Source organism: Equus przewalskii, chromosome 15 (assembly GCF_037783145.1).
Source record: "Equus przewalskii isolate Varuska chromosome 15, EquPr2, whole genome shotgun sequence".
Classification (NCBI taxonomy): domain Eukaryota; kingdom Metazoa; phylum Chordata; class Mammalia; order Perissodactyla; family Equidae; genus Equus; species Equus przewalskii.
The window spans coordinates 3,057,257-3,072,192 of record NC_091845.1 but is presented as its reverse complement, the minus strand read 5'-3'; the positions used below and the strand labels follow the sequence as shown (position 1 = coordinate 3,072,192).

The window sequence follows — 14,936 nt, the reverse complement described above, 5'->3', positions numbered from 1 at the left end:
CCTGTGGCCGAGTGGTTAAGTTCGCACCCTCTGCTTCAGCTGCCCAGGGTTTTGCCAGTTCGGATCCTGGGCGCAGACATGACACGCTCGTCAGGCCACACTGAGGCGGTGTCCCACACGCCACAACTAGAAGGACCCACAACTAAAATATACAACTATGTACTGGGGGAATTTGGGGACAAAAAGCAAAAGGAAAAAAAAGAAGAAGAAGAAGATTGGTAACAGTTGTTAGCTCAGGTGCCAATCTTTAAAAAAAAAAAAAGAATGGCTCACCAAGGCCACCCGTTCATTTGCCTTTAGAAAGTCCGGAGTGGAGACCGGGGGGAGAGGACTAGGGAGTTGTTGTTTAACGGGCACAGAGTTTTAGTTTTGCAAGAACTAAGATGAAACGGTTCTGGAGATGGATGGTGGTGAGGGTTGCACAATCACGTGAAAATACTTAACACTACTGAACGGTACACTTAAAAATGCTTAAGAGGGTAGACGTATGTGTATTTTATCACAATTTTTTTAAAGTCTAGAGTGTTGGTTTTCAAACCTTTGTAGCAGTAAGACCTTTTTCCAACAAACTCCTCGGCAGTACCCAGTGTAGGAAATGGATAAAGCAGCTCTCTAGTTGGCCGCGGGCGTCACCGCCTTTCCTTCCTTCTCCACCCCGCCCCCTGAGGGCTTTGACAAGCTTGAAGACTCCTAAAAAGCCCTTTCTGAAACACGGATCTAGAGCTTTATAGTGCAGCATTAAAATTTGGTTTAACAACAAACAAGTATGGCAAAATATCCCTGAGGAGATAAAGTTTGAATAAAGGAAAAGACGGGGGCCTGCCCGGTGGCGCAGTGGTTAAGTTCGCGCTTTCTGCTTTTCTGCGGCCCGGGGTTCGTGGGCCCGGATCCCGGGTGCGGACATGGCACTGCTTGGCACACCATGCTGTGGTAGGCGTCCCACGTATAAAAAGTGGAGGAAGATGGGCACGGATGTTGGCCCCGGGCTGGGCTTCCTCGGCAAGAAGAGGAGGATTGGTAGTAGTTAGCTCAGGGCTAATCTTCCTCAGAAAAAAAAAAAAAAGGAAAGACGTACCCATTCGTGGACAGCAATATTCAGTTCTCCCAGATTGATCTCTAAATTCAATTTCATCCCAATCAAAATCCTGATAAGATTTTTTGTTGTTGTTTAGTACTTGACAAATAAGGGATAAGACTGGCACCACCCGAAATTCCTTGTCAATGCTCAGGAGAGATTTACGCAGAAAGCCGGGTAGAGCCAGAAAAGCCACTTCCGGGGGCGTGCAGAACCCTCCCCAGACTCCGCTCACCCGGGGCACGGTGACCACCAACGACGGTCTTCCCTCCCTGCCCCAGACCCCACCGAAGTTACTGGATGGGTACAAAGCAGGGATGGATCCAAAAGGACGAGGAGAATGGAGGAGACCACCGTGGGAAAGAGCCGGCCCCAAGCTCGCGCTGCACGGAGCGCGCGGAGGAGCGCGGTGGCCCCAGGGCGGGAGAGGCCCCGGCCCGCAGCCCGCGAGGGAGCCCAGGGAGGGGCCGCCGAGGGCTCCCGTGGAACCCGCTCCTGTCTTTCCTCTTTTCCTTTTTTGCAATCGTGATGTGACGTATTCAGAAATGAAAGAAAAGAATTTTTAAAAGTCTAAAAGACAGTGACACCACATAATTTTCATTTAAGATAAAGTTTAACAAATTGCACAAATTAACCAAATAACACTAATCATACAATACTCTTTAAAGAAACAAGTATGGAATTAAACAAACAACCTAATTGGAGCCCAGAAGGCCTGTTGGGGTTGCTCTCACGCCCTGTCACACAGCGCCAATTACCCCGAACAGGAAGAGCTGCAGGCTTACAGCCTGGGCAGGAAACAACCACTTTACTACGAAGGAAGATCTCTCTCCACACCGGCAACGGCCCAGCCCATGAGAAATGCCAGGGCTCAGCCGATGAGAAACTGTTGTTGCCACCCTAAACTGTTGCTTTCCTCCAATGACTTTCTTTTTCTTTTCTTTTTTTTTTTTTTTTTTTTTTTTTTGAGGAAGATTAGCCCTGAGCTAACATCTGCTGCCAATCCTCCTCTTCTTGCTGAGGAAGACGGCCCTGGGCTAACATCCGTGCCCATCTACCTCTACTTTATATGTGGGACGCCTACCACAGCATGGCCTGACTAGTGGTGCCATGTCCAGACGGGGGATCCCAACCGGGAGCCCCAGCCCGCAGAAGCAGGCAGTGCGCGCTTAACCGCTGCGCCACCTGGCGGCCCCTGGACTTTCATTTAAAACAGCCTGCCCCACCCCCCTTTTGCCGTATAAAAGCAGATCCCCTCTTTTGTTTTCAGAATGTGCCTATAGTTCGCCATAGCGTGCACATCCCAAATGGCAATTCTTTTGGCTATTCCCAAATAAACCTGTTTCTAGGTTAACTGGCTAATATGCTTTTTAAGTTGACATGTGTGTGTACTACAGTAACCATATAGATGTTAAAAATATTTCTATTATACCTAGTTTACAAGCTCCTGTACAAAAGCAATTATAGTCAACATCTAGAAAAAATACGTACAACCTTTAAAATAGTTTATCCTCGCATATGAATAGACTGTAGAAAAAAATTAAAAAGTAAGAATTTTTTGTAACACCAACCATTTCATTTTTTAAAAAGTGAACATGCACATAGAAATTTGCTTACTTTTTTTTCTAGATTGTCCAGATTTTAATAAGATCAGATCATGGGGGAGGCTAAGGGTTGAAAACCAAGCACTGGCTGAAAATCCGGCTCAGCACACTTGGAGCTCCTGGGCCCCCTCCCCAACTTCTGCCTCTAGATGCCCACCATTTTGCCCCAACCCTGAAGGAGACGGGAGATCTGATTTCAGAGAAATTGAGAAGAGGAACTCCAACCTCGGAACAGCAGGCAGAGAGAAGGGCAAGGATTAGGTGCAGGGTGGAGAATGGAGAGTAACAGCCATGCTTCCTGCCTCGGGATCTAACCCGCTTCCCAACCCGCTCCCAGGATGCTGGCAGTGAGGTTCTGCTGTCCACTTTTCCCCCTGGGGAGGAGACAGAAGACCCTGTGCTGGAAAACCAGAAAGGCTTCTGGGAAGAGACCTCCAAGGGCAGACATTTGGAGATCCCTCCCCAGAGAAAAGGCCAGCTTGGCCCCTGACCACCCTACACCCATCATAGGACCCATGCAGACGTGCAGGCCGCCGAAAGCTTTCACTATTGGGGGCAGCCAGGGATCGCCAGGCCTAAGAAAAACCCCCAGGATGGAAGACGGCATTCAAAACAAACAGCAGGAAAGAGGAATGCCAAGCAAAGAAGAGGAGAACACTTAAAAACTTGCTTTGAAAACAACAAAACCCCCACAGGCTCCTTGGAGCAACGAATGACCCCAAGTCTGGAGCAGAAAATGTACAGTATGTGCCAGAAAGCAGAGAATCACTCAGGACCCCTGGATCACGGCAAAGGACTCAGGAGCCTGCCTGGATGCCCTGCCAGTGGCCAGAGATGGGAAAATTTGAGTACCGAAAAGAATGATGGCTTCAGTGGATTAAAACACACTGAATATGTAATGTTCCTTCACACAAATGCGTGCATGCATATTTAGCATGTTTTAATCCATTGAAGCCATTATTATTTCTTGGGCTCAAATAATGCCAGTTAGTATATACAGAAAGACTTTTAATGAAGCTTGATCAGAAGGATTTAGGTAGCGCCATTTTTTCAACCCCCCGATGAAATAACTGATTCAGGTGGTGATCCTTAAGAGCTGGTAAAACCATTAAGTGAAAGGTTACTGAAGAACCTCATGAGAAGGGCTGAGGCAGGCATGACTTGACCCCCAGTCAGTCCTGACGACATTAAAAGCGGGCTGCACTGCCATTATGTGCCTCTTGGTGTGACGCAAAGGGCACAAACAGCACCACCCCTATTCTTGCCAAGAATCCAATCTAACCACCAGTTTTCAGGAAGTACAGGGGAGAGAAAAACGTGCTGAGGAACACCACCGGGGCATAATCAGCCAAACCTAAAATGCGAGAGGGGATTCTACAGGCAAATGAGCCACTTTCATCAACAAGGAAATGACAGGAAAACCTAAAAGGAGGGAGTACTAGTTTAGACTAGAAGAGATTTAAAAGAAATACAAACCCGAATGTAATAACCACCAACAAAAAACTATGACAAGACTTTTTTAGGCAATTGATGAATTTGAATATGGACTATATATAGGATGACTTTGAGGGATTTTAATTTTGTTAGATGGGTAATGGCATGTTGGCTATGCTTGTCTCCTTGCTGTTAGACTCGTACTGAGCAATTCGGGTGAAAGGCTATGATGTCTGTGATTTGCATTAAAATACACGAGCAGAAAAGGAGGGGGACGTGGGCAGACGCAGCAAGTCTGGCAAGATGATGAGGGTCGTTGAAGCTGGGTGGTGGGTACACGGGGTTTGGTTGCACTCTCTGCTTTTGTCAGTATTTGAAAATTCTCAGAATTAAAGCAAATGTCATGTATCACATACGTGAATTTTAAGCAAAAAAAAAAAAAACCCACACAAATAAATAAGAAACTGCATCGCCTCTATCACTGCCCCATGCAAAATGTTCTCCCTCCCACCGCTGGGCTGGTTTATGAGAGAGCAAACCCAGAGTGCAAAATATCCCCCAAACTTTCACCAGGTTTATCATTTATTTCCCACATGAGCCCATATCTGAATGCATGTGCGCATATGTATAGCTACATAGAGATGTAGTTACATCCACTGATGTAATATATATAAATAGGAGGCTATTTCTGTGTACGTACACGCTATATATTCTACATATCATAAAAGTATAGTTCCATTTTTAAAAATTTGTAAAAGCAAATTTTCTCTCTATTTTAACACAAGCACTGTTAACATTTTCACGTCCAGTCTCTTTTTTGCATCAGTCATACCATTTCTATACTTTGGTACTCTGAATCATTCAATGAATATTGCACTATAAACGTTTTTGAATGTTACTTATATTGCTTTCATGACTCTTTCAAAGTTTATTGTGTCTCTCTATTGCAAATGTAGTATATATTTATTATCAAAACTGGAAAGTATAGGAAAGCAGAAGGAAGAGCCGAGTCTCCGAGCCCCCTCACGGAGAGCTGGGCAGTGCTTCTCCTGTGATCAGGACTTCAACACAGCATCTAAGATACAGGGCAGCGAGAGATGGCCACCTCCAGACTTCCCTTTGAACAGAAATGGGCTGCCATGGAGAGTCCTGTGCATAGAGGTTTTCACGTTTTCAAGATTCATTCCTTGGCTAGAGCCTCAGGAGAGGTGTTTTCAGCAACGTCCACATAGAATCGCATTCATTTTGTCAAATCTAAACCTGAGTACATGGTAGTTGTGGCTGCAGCCACGGTCTCATCCACGAAGGCCAAGGTTCCCTCTCAGGATTTCCAGGGGTTAAGGCACAACCCTGGAGCCCAATGCCCAGGGCTCCAATCTTGTCTCTGCTGCTTAGCGGATGTGCATTTGAAGAAGGCCCTTAATGTGAATTCATGCAGAAACCCCTCAATAAACATCAGCCTCCACGGTCTGGGGGGCTGTAACCACCATTCCTATAGAAGTTGAAAGATCCTAGACATGGAAATTGGGCAGCCTTTGCCCCAATGTCTACTACTCCCTGACTGTGCACCTATTTAGGTCTATATGTGAATCTATAACTTTTCTGACACAAAGGTCTACAGCTTAAAGTAGTCAGAGATCCAGAAAAGACCAAGAACCCCTATTAGAGATGACAAGCTCAAATGTTGCCAGATAGGGTTCAAGTTTGACTAGAAGAGCGTTGGTGTTAGGTTGACCCAGGCAACCCACTGACCCCTTCCGCAGGCCCTGTCTCTGGCTACAGTCAGTTAGAGCCTGGCCAGGGAGCCAACCACCAGCCCTTTGCCCTTGAGGTCCACAGGTCAAGTGAGCATTTGTATGAAGGAAGGAAAACACACTTCATCCAGGGGTAAATGGGCAAGATCCGTCGGGCTTTCTTTTTCAGAAGGAAGTGAAAAATTCTGAGATGTCAGGGCCTGACCATGGGCCACCTTGGTAACGTACACGCAAATACTCTGAAGAGCTTATTAAAATTCAGATTCTGACTCAGGAGATCTGGAGTGGTGTGGAGGGCTCAGGGAGCTGAGGCAGGTGGGCAGAGAACAGGGCTAATGGGGGCAGGGCCTCCAGTGCTGGCCTGGGTGAAAAGCACACTGTAGATGCCCGGGAAGCCAAGCTGAGTCCAGAGCTGCCTTCGGAGCTGGCTCTCTTCTTTCCCATGGGGACAACCAACAACAGAGGCTGCAGCCTCCAAGCCCGCATCTGTAGGGGCTTCTCCAAGCTCAGAGGGTGCTGGGAGTGTCCGGGAGTCAGTGTCAGAACCAGGTGGTTGTGGTTTGGGGTCAGGGCCCCAGCTCGGTCTCTGTGAACAGGAGCACCCCCTTGGAGAAGCCCATCACACAGCAGGGGTTCCAGTTCTTCAGGTGGGTGGGGGATGGTCTGCCTGCTCGGGGGCAGCACATTCTGGAAATGGCAGAGCCCTGTGTGGCTGGGGTGGCGAGTGTCAGGGGACAGGGCAGCTGGGCCGTGGAAGATCCTGGCAGGCCTCCTGCAGGAGACTGAGGGCAGCAGGGAGCCGTGCAGAGCTCTGAGCAAGGCAGTGACCTGGTCAGTGTGGGGCTTGCTTTAGGAAGCTCCCTGCAGCCAGCCAGGCATGGAGAGGAGTCAGGCGGAGACTGGGCAGAGGCTGGGTGGGGTGGGGCCTGGCCATAGGGAAGGGGACCGAGGATGGACATCAGAGGTGATGGAGCTCAAGTCCCAAGTGCTGTGAGGGTGAGGGTAGGGGACATGACTGGGGCAGAGGCACCCAGCGTCCTGGCTTCCCTGAAGGAAGGGCTGGCGGGGTCCCCCCTCACAGAGCCCCTAGGGGAATGTGTGCAGGGAGCAGGGAGGGGTCAAGGTTGGAGCTTTGGGAGCCCCCGGGGAAGGAACAGGGTCAGACTCGGCTCTGGGACCCAGCATCCAGCCCAAGCCTGGCCTGAGTCCCCAGGCTCAGAAGCAAACTTAGTGGGTGCCTTGAGCAAGGCAGGGTCTCAGGACAGCCTGGCCCTGGTGTTGGTGGCCCTCTGGGAGGTGTTGCGGGGGCCTGGCTCAGAAGAGCCCAGTTGTGAGTTTCCTTCCAAGGGGCACAGGCGGGCTTGGGGCTGCCTCGCATTTGATGAGAGCAGGAGAGTCAAACAACTGATGTTTCTTCTCCCTGGAAAAGACGGTTGGCAAACGCCTGGAGGGCGGCCCATCGGGGATGTCCAGGGCTCCAGGGCTTCCTCCCTCAGTCAGTGCAACTCAGCAGGCTTCTAACCACCTGGACAGAGACGGAAACAGGAGCCCCTGCTCTGGCCCTTCAGTTTACAGAGCCCCTCCCCACCGGGGATCTCATCGTAGCTTTGAGGGATGCAGGCAGGACAGGAAGTAGTGTCCCACATCTGAGGAAACCGAGCCTCTGAGTGGAGAAATGACCTGCCCAAGGTCATAGTCAGGACAGACCTGGGACTTGAATGGAGGTTGGCCCAGCCCCATGATGTGTTGTCTCAGGGCAGGGCTTGGCAGGGCGGGTGCAGTAGCACCTAGCCGCCATGAGCAGCCATGCCATGCTTTCCTCATCTTTCCCCATTTCAGCAGTGGCCCCCTTCTGTGGGTCACCAGGAACAGGCCCCAGATTACCTCGGAAGGCTATGGATTCACGGGCTTCCTGGTGCCAGGGGCCCAATCCAGGCACTCAGCAGTTCTGTGAGCACCTATGTGCCTGAAACCGTTCTCTGTGCTGGGGATAGAGCGGTGAGCAGACCCAGTCTGGGCCTTGCAGGGCTCAGATCCTGACGTGGAATAACAGCTCTACTTCCTCGTGGCTGCAAGGCTTGGACAAGGAACTCCCAACCCCTGAGCATTTTGGCTCACCTGGAAAAGCACTGGTTGGAAGGATAGGAACACCTCTTTCACAGGGCTGTACAGGCGTAGTAGATGCCCGGCCTGGTGCCCCTGGCAACCACTAAATAGTACTCTCCGACCTGTCTCCCCAGTACCAACCCAACTGAAGGAACCTGGGGCCCAGAGAGGTGCAGTGACTTGCCCAAGGTCATGCAGGTCTCCCTGGCAGAGACAGGACCCAACCCAAGCTCCTTCCTGCCCCTTAGGCACTGGCTGCTTCTCTGCCCAGGGGATCCCACACTGGTCTGGGGCAGAGTCTTACCAGGGTTCCAGGAAACAGATGGGCAGTGTAGGCCTGCCCACCCATCCCAGGTCTAGAGAGCAGTTGGGGGAAGCCGGCCAGGCAGGCAGGACCACATGTGGGAAGGCTCTGGGTTCAAAGGTAAGAGAACCAATCTTGGGCGTCATTGGCTCGTTACAGAATCTGTTTAATGGTTTAGGAATGTGTACACTCTGGCTCTGCTAAGTTTCCATAAAGGCAACTTTTCCATGTTTTAAAAAATAGATTTGATATAAAGATTTATATATTCATAAATAGGTAATGTGAAAAATTCCCAAATGCAATGGTATCCTTGGGCTGGCTGAGGCCCTCCCAACCCTCCCTGCCCCCACCCCCCAACAGTCCAGGCCAGTGAGGCTCAGGTCCCTGAGGCCCCCCCCGGGCAGCCCTCCTGGGGAAGAGAGTAACTGAATTCAATATGAATTAGGAGCTTCCTCCAGCTCCATTCCTGCTGGGGCCTGTGTCCTCGGGGCCAAAACTCCCCTTCTGGGAGGACAGGGACCCCCTCTCTGGCTTGGGAGTCAGGATCCTTGTCCCTCCCCGCCCCGCTCCTCCTCCTTGGAGTATAAAGCGTCTTCCTCTTGTTCTCTGGCCCACGTCACATCAGCCTAACCCAGGAGACAGAGCACCCTCCCATGGGCCTGGTGGCTGTCTGGACTGGTCCTGGACCTGCTTCCCCTGCCCTTTCTCCCGCACCCCGGCCCCTGACCCCACCTGCTCCTGTTCTCGGATAATTTATAAACAAAGGAAGAGACTAAACTGTTCTCCTGCCCCCGAGGCCCTGGGCTGCTGGGAGGGGAAACAGAGGCGGGCCTTCTTTTCTGCCTCATGTGCTTCCCCGTTTTCTCTTACCCAAGTCCAGGGCCCCACTTGACAGAGGACTAAAGCCCAGAGAGGTAGTGAGCTCCTCACCTGACGGGACACTACAGAACAGGTTCCCCACATGGCAAGCAGTCACCACCACTCTCAAGGCCAGGCCCTGAGCATGAGCATTTGTGCCTGAGATTGCAGGCCGTGAAGCGTCTCTGTCGGAGCCTGTAGGAAATGGGTTTCAGCCCAGCTGGGCCATCTGTGAGGTTCTAAAGGACATGAATGAAAGGGCAAGGTCACTAATGTGGGAGAGAGCAGGAAGGGTTGGCTTGGACAGAGGGTGCTCCTCGGGGAACAAGAAGGTGCTGGAGAGAAGCCAGGGTGGAGATGTGGAGGCCTTGGACATCTGGGTCAAGTATGGATGCATCCTGAGGGCCCCAGGGCACCCTGGAAGGTGCGAAAGTGGAAGAGGGGGGTTGGTGGATAGGACCAAGAGTGACCTTTCACAACTGCCACTCTGACAGTAGCAGGAGGGTGGCATGGGGCAGTGGAGGCTGAAAGCCCAAGGGCCAAGGAAGTCAGTGAAGCGTCCAGGTGAGATGAGGCCTGTCTGGAGCAGAGGGCAGGGGGCACTGTGGAGGTGGGATCCCAGCACTGCGGTAGGGTGAGAAAAAGCGAGGAGCCCAAGCTGAGCCCCAGATTTCTAGGCTAAACTCCTGGAGTGAGACTGCTCTGGCGCCTGGAGGATGGAGTGACAGGAGATCCACTGGGCCCAGTATTTCTGACACCTTGGGATTGTGAAAGGGGAGGAAGTGAAGTGTTGTTTCCTTGGTTGCTGGGTGAGCCAAGAGGCCACCCGTGAGAGGAAACCTCCTGGTCCCAGGCTGAGCCAGCTGCTCCCTTCCCCCTTCTAAGTTAAGCCTTTGCAGGGTTTCAGGCCTCCTCCCCCAGGGGCGGGAGAAGGAGGGGGACAGTTCACAGTCCAAGGGGACAAACGAGCCCGTCACCAGCCAGCTACCCGTTCCTGCGCCTACGCTGGACCCTCATGGCAGCCCAGGGCGAACTTGTGAAAGAGACGGGTGGTGGGGCCTCCCTCTTTCCCTAGGCCCTATGAAGCAGCCGAGGGCCACCCCCAGTCCTGAGGCAGAGGGGGCAGCAGGTACAAGGGGCAGGGTCAGTCCCTGTGCTCGGCTGGAACTGGGGCTCCAAGTCAATCACAGGGTGCAGGCCCAGGCCTCTGTTCCAAGACCCCTCTGTCCCCCGACGCCCCACAGCAGCAGGTCTCTGCAAGGTCAGCCTTCGAGAGCTTTCTCTTCCAGCTCGGGCCTGGGTTGAACGCCCAGCTCTGCCCCAACGTCAGCCCCACATAGAGAGGTCATGAGGCTGGAGGACTTGTGCCGTTGGCATGAATGGGGCCCCTCTTTAGGGTATGCCTCAGTGACAGGCACTTTCTACTCTGCAGATGGAACCCAGCCACTGCAGTGGAGGAGCTGGGCAGACCCTAGCTCCCCCTGCCAGCAACTGGGCCCCATCCCATCAGCAAGACCGCTGAGGAAGGAAGCCAGGCAGCCTTCTTGATCCCGGCTCCCACCTCACCCCAGCTAGCAGCAGGCTGAATCCCTCAGTGCAGGCTCCTGCTGAGCAGCTCCCGGCTGGACCAGGCCAACACTGTCCTTCCCCTCCAGAATCAAGCTCAGCCATTCCATGGCTGCCCATCTCCCTGAAAGGGAGCCGTCAGCCCTGCTTGTCTCCCTCTCAGCCAAAACAGCCTGTCCCTGCCTGGCCCTGCCTCACCAGACTGCTGTGGAGCTCCTGCAAAAGGTCTGGCTCCTTGCTCTGTGGCCAAGCCTGCCTGGGACAGGGGGCAACGCAAACCAAAGTGCTTGGAGTAGAAGGCAAGGTGAGGCTGAGCTGGAGCACTGTGCCCACCTCCAGGGCTGGGACTGAGCCTGGGGCGCTGCCTGGCTCTGAGAGGCTCTGGGCTGCCCCTCCATCATGTACCCTCAGCTGTGGCTCTGAGAGCAGTTTATTTCCTAAGGCCCCACACTGGAGGGGCCTAAGGGCCTGGGCTGGGCTGACATGGAGGGACTGGGATGGGCTTGGGAAAATCACCTGCCTCCCCTATCCCAGTCCTTGTGATCCTGAGCTACACCCCAGAGTTTGGCCCTGCTTCCAAGAGCCAGGTGATCCCAGCCCCCACTGTTTTCTAACCTCAGCACCCGGTTATTAGGGGCTGGTGGGCCCAGGAGGATGAAACGGCCAGACTCAACATAGCTAGTGCCTTGCCTTTTTGGTTTGGGAAACTGTAAGCTGGTCTGGGAGCATTCGGGGACCTGCTGCTCTGAACGCGGCAGGAAGGATCTCTGCGCAGGGGGTAAGCCTGGGCGCCCTGGGGGTCCTCTCAGACCTGAGCCTTAGAGACGCAAGCTTTAACTTTTCCCTTAAATGTCCACATTCCTATCTCATTCCCTCCACTCCCCGAGCTTCTGAGAGCCGCTGCTGAAGAATTAGCTGGTTTTGCAACCTGAGTGGCAAAACTTTGGGCCTCAAGCTAGTAGATGGCCCCCAGTCGGCTGTGGGCCATGAAGCCACACTTGTGCCAATGAAAACAAGAAGCTACATGGAAAACCAGAAAACTTGAGAGGTCTTGCTATAAGGCAGCGAGCTGGGCCCCAAGGTGTCTGTGAGCTTAGAGCTGGCAGTGAAGAAAGGAACAAAGTCCCTGGCCTGGAAGGAGTTAGGGCTTCCATGGGGTTGTGCTCAGGAATCGAGTCTGTTGGGCTGGTTGCTCTGCTCTCTGTGGCTACACACAGAGGCTCTGGAATGACCTGGAAGAACCCAGGGTACCAGCCACATCCCTGGAAAGCAGCAACCTGCTGCCACAGCTGCAGCACACTCAAGGTGTGAAACAGTCAGAACGAGCACTTGTGGAGCACGGGAGGCACATTCCCGGCCCCTCTCCCGCTGTGGTCCACACCAGTGGGCTGGAGCCAGTCCTGGAACATGAGGAACGAAAAGGGGACAGCCACTGGCTGGCAGGATGGGCCCCACACCCTACCCTGTGCCAACAGGCCTCCCGCAGGAAATATCCTGTTTCTTCCTTTCTTGTGGGGGGTTTTCCCATCAACCATCCAGGCCACGGGATGGACAATTCCAGGACTTTATCCTGCTGCTCTAGAATTGCTGGTGCCCTGGAGGGCCAGCTCTGGAGGGCTGGGCTTGGCAGGCCAGAGAAAGAGAGGAGGTGTGGAGGTCCCTGCTTGCCTGCCCTGCACCCCGGTCAGCACCCACAGCCCCAGCTCTCTCCGATGTCCTTGCTATCCAGCTGGATGTGGTCAGTGCTCTTCTCACTGAGCAGAGGGCCCCCATGCCTCACGACCAGCTCTGTGGCCACCCGCACGAAGGCCTCCTCCACATTGCTCGAGTCCTTGGCAGATGTCTCGATGGCACAGAGGATGTCGTAGTGCTCTGCCAGGCTCTGTGCCTCGGCCAGAGGGACCTCCCGGAGCTCGCTGAGGTCTGACTTGTTCCCTGCAGGGAAAGGCCAGGTGCAGCTTGGTGAGGCCCACAGGTGCTAGGGAAGCCCTGTCCTACCTGGCAGGGCCAAGCTGAGAGACGCAATGTCATCCACTGCCCTCTGTCAGCTACCAATAAACACAGTTGTGCATGATAATCTATCTTCTTTTTTAAAAGACCTTTTTTATTGTAAAGCTCTTATTCTATCCTTTAGTCCCTCATTTATTTTCTCTTTTTTATCTTTGCCAGAGGCTTGTATATTTTACTGCTTCTTCCAAAGAAACAGAAGCAGTGAAGCTTGGTGAAAAGAATACAGTACTTTAGAGCTGGAAGAAGACCTGGGTAGAAACTCCAACTTCCTATCATTTGCTGTGTGACCCCTGGGTCATTCACCTGAGTCTCCATTTCCCCAGCTGTGACACCACCTTCAGCAAAGTAGGGATTAAATGATACAGTGAACATGAAAACATCTGGCACTTGGCAGACACTCCATAAATGCTGAAGTTAAAGAAATCTGGCATTGCTAATTCTTTTCTTTTTTTTTTCCCCCTAAAATTATGGTATTACACTTATTATTCATTCTCTATTTTCTTTGGAATTTTTTTATTCTCTGTAAGATTATGGTTTTTGATTATTTTGCTTTTGATAGTAAGAGCACAGGCTACCACTTTACCTGAAAGTACATCTTTGGCTTCTCCTACAATGTGTGAGATGTTTCATTATATTCGAAATAATCTGGCAAACTGCTCCTTGATCCAATTTCTAGAAGAATTTTTTTAAGTCTCTAAGTGGTTGACTTTTGTAATGTGATTATAGAGGAATGACAAAAAAATAGATAAGCATCTATAAAGATCTAAAATTTCTTTGGTAACCTTAAATGATACAGCAACCAATTTCAATGTGTGGAACTTATTTGGGTCCTGATTTCAACAAACTGAAAAAAAAAAAAAGCACATGTGATATTTATGAGCAATTATAAATTTGAACACAGACCAGCCATTTGATTATCTTAAGGAAATGTCAATATTTCTTAGATGTGAAAATTGTATTGTTACATATTTTTAAGCGTTTGTATGTTTTATAGATTCATGCTGGAATATTTAGTGATGAAATAGTTTGGTGTTGGGATTTGCCTCAAAACAAATACAAGGGAGGGGAGCAGAGGAAGGTAGAGACGAAATTGGACATCAGTTACTAATTGCTGAAGCTGGGTAATGGGTATCTGTGGTTCACTACACTATTCTATTTTGTATTTGTATAAAATGCTCTATAACAGAATGTTTTATTCTAAATGTCTTGGATAAAAGGGAAGTGTAAGGCCAGGTAACGGGAGCTCCATTCCGGCCCAGAGGGTCCAGCTCTGCCGAGCACTTCCACAGCCCAGTCCAAGCAGACTATAGAAGGCAGGCTGTATGGAACCAAGTGTCATCCTTTTCCCAGCTGGAGCCACGCCCAGGCCCCATCTGTACAATCTTATCTTAGAAGAATCAGCCTTACTATTGGGGTGAGGACCCCAGGGACCACATAAATGATCCGAAGCTTCTAGAGCCTAGGTCCGGGAAGTTCATGTAGGAGGAAAAGGGAAAATGGAGACAACGGCATCTCTCTGCAGCAGCGGTTCTCAAAGTGAAGTCCCTGAGCGAGGAACGTGGATGTCACCGATGTCACCTGGGAACTTGTCAAAAATGCACTCCTGAGTCAGGCACTTTGAGAGTAGTGCCCAGTATCTGTGCTTTAACAAGCCTTCGGGGTGATTCAGAGGCAGGCAAACGTTTGAGAAGCGCTGCTCTGCAGTATGGTGTGACAGAGCGAGTCACTGAATTATGACTGGCAGAACTGAACTCAAATTTCACGTTTATATGCTCACAGGCTATGTGGACTGGGATAAATTACTTCACTTTTCTGAGCCTCAGCTCTATCCCCTGACTAAGGAGGAGTAGTCAGGGTTACGGGAACTAAATCCAAGAGCACACGTGAAGATTTAAGCAGTGTTAACCGTGGTGTGGATTACACGGTAACTGCAAGGCAAATCTTAGCTTGCTGTCTTCCTTTCTCTAATTCCAATGGTGAGTATAACTTTATAAGCGACTAGCAGGATCAGAATTTGCAAGATCGCATGGTTCAAGTTCAGGTCCTGCTCCTGCCTGTTCAAGCTCAGCCCCTCTCTGCACTCTGGCTTGTCCTTCATTTAAAAAGGAAAAACTGAGGACCAGCCCCAATGCCCTAAGGTTATGTTCGGCACACTCCACTTTGACAGCCCCGCTTTGGTTCCCCGGCATGGACCTACACGACTCGTCTGTCAGTGGCCATGCTGT

At 51.3% G+C, this 14,936-nt stretch overlaps 1 protein-coding gene across 2 annotated transcripts in view; it reads right to left on the bottom strand.

Moving 5' to 3' along the window:
- Positions 1 to 8,422: 8,422 nt before the first annotated feature.
- The window catches only part of RAB43 (RAB43, member RAS oncogene family), a 32,633-nt gene continuing 26,119 nt past the window's right edge, over positions 8,423 to 14,936 (bottom strand). For both annotated transcript variants that reach the window (XM_070574579.1, XM_070574577.1), the window contains exon 3: positions 8,423 to 12,636. In XM_070574579.1, coding sequence (XP_070430680.1) covers positions 12,386 to 12,636 — 251 coding nt within the window. In that variant the 3' untranslated portion in view covers positions 8,423 to 12,385. The remainder of the gene's footprint in view (positions 12,637 to 14,936) is intronic.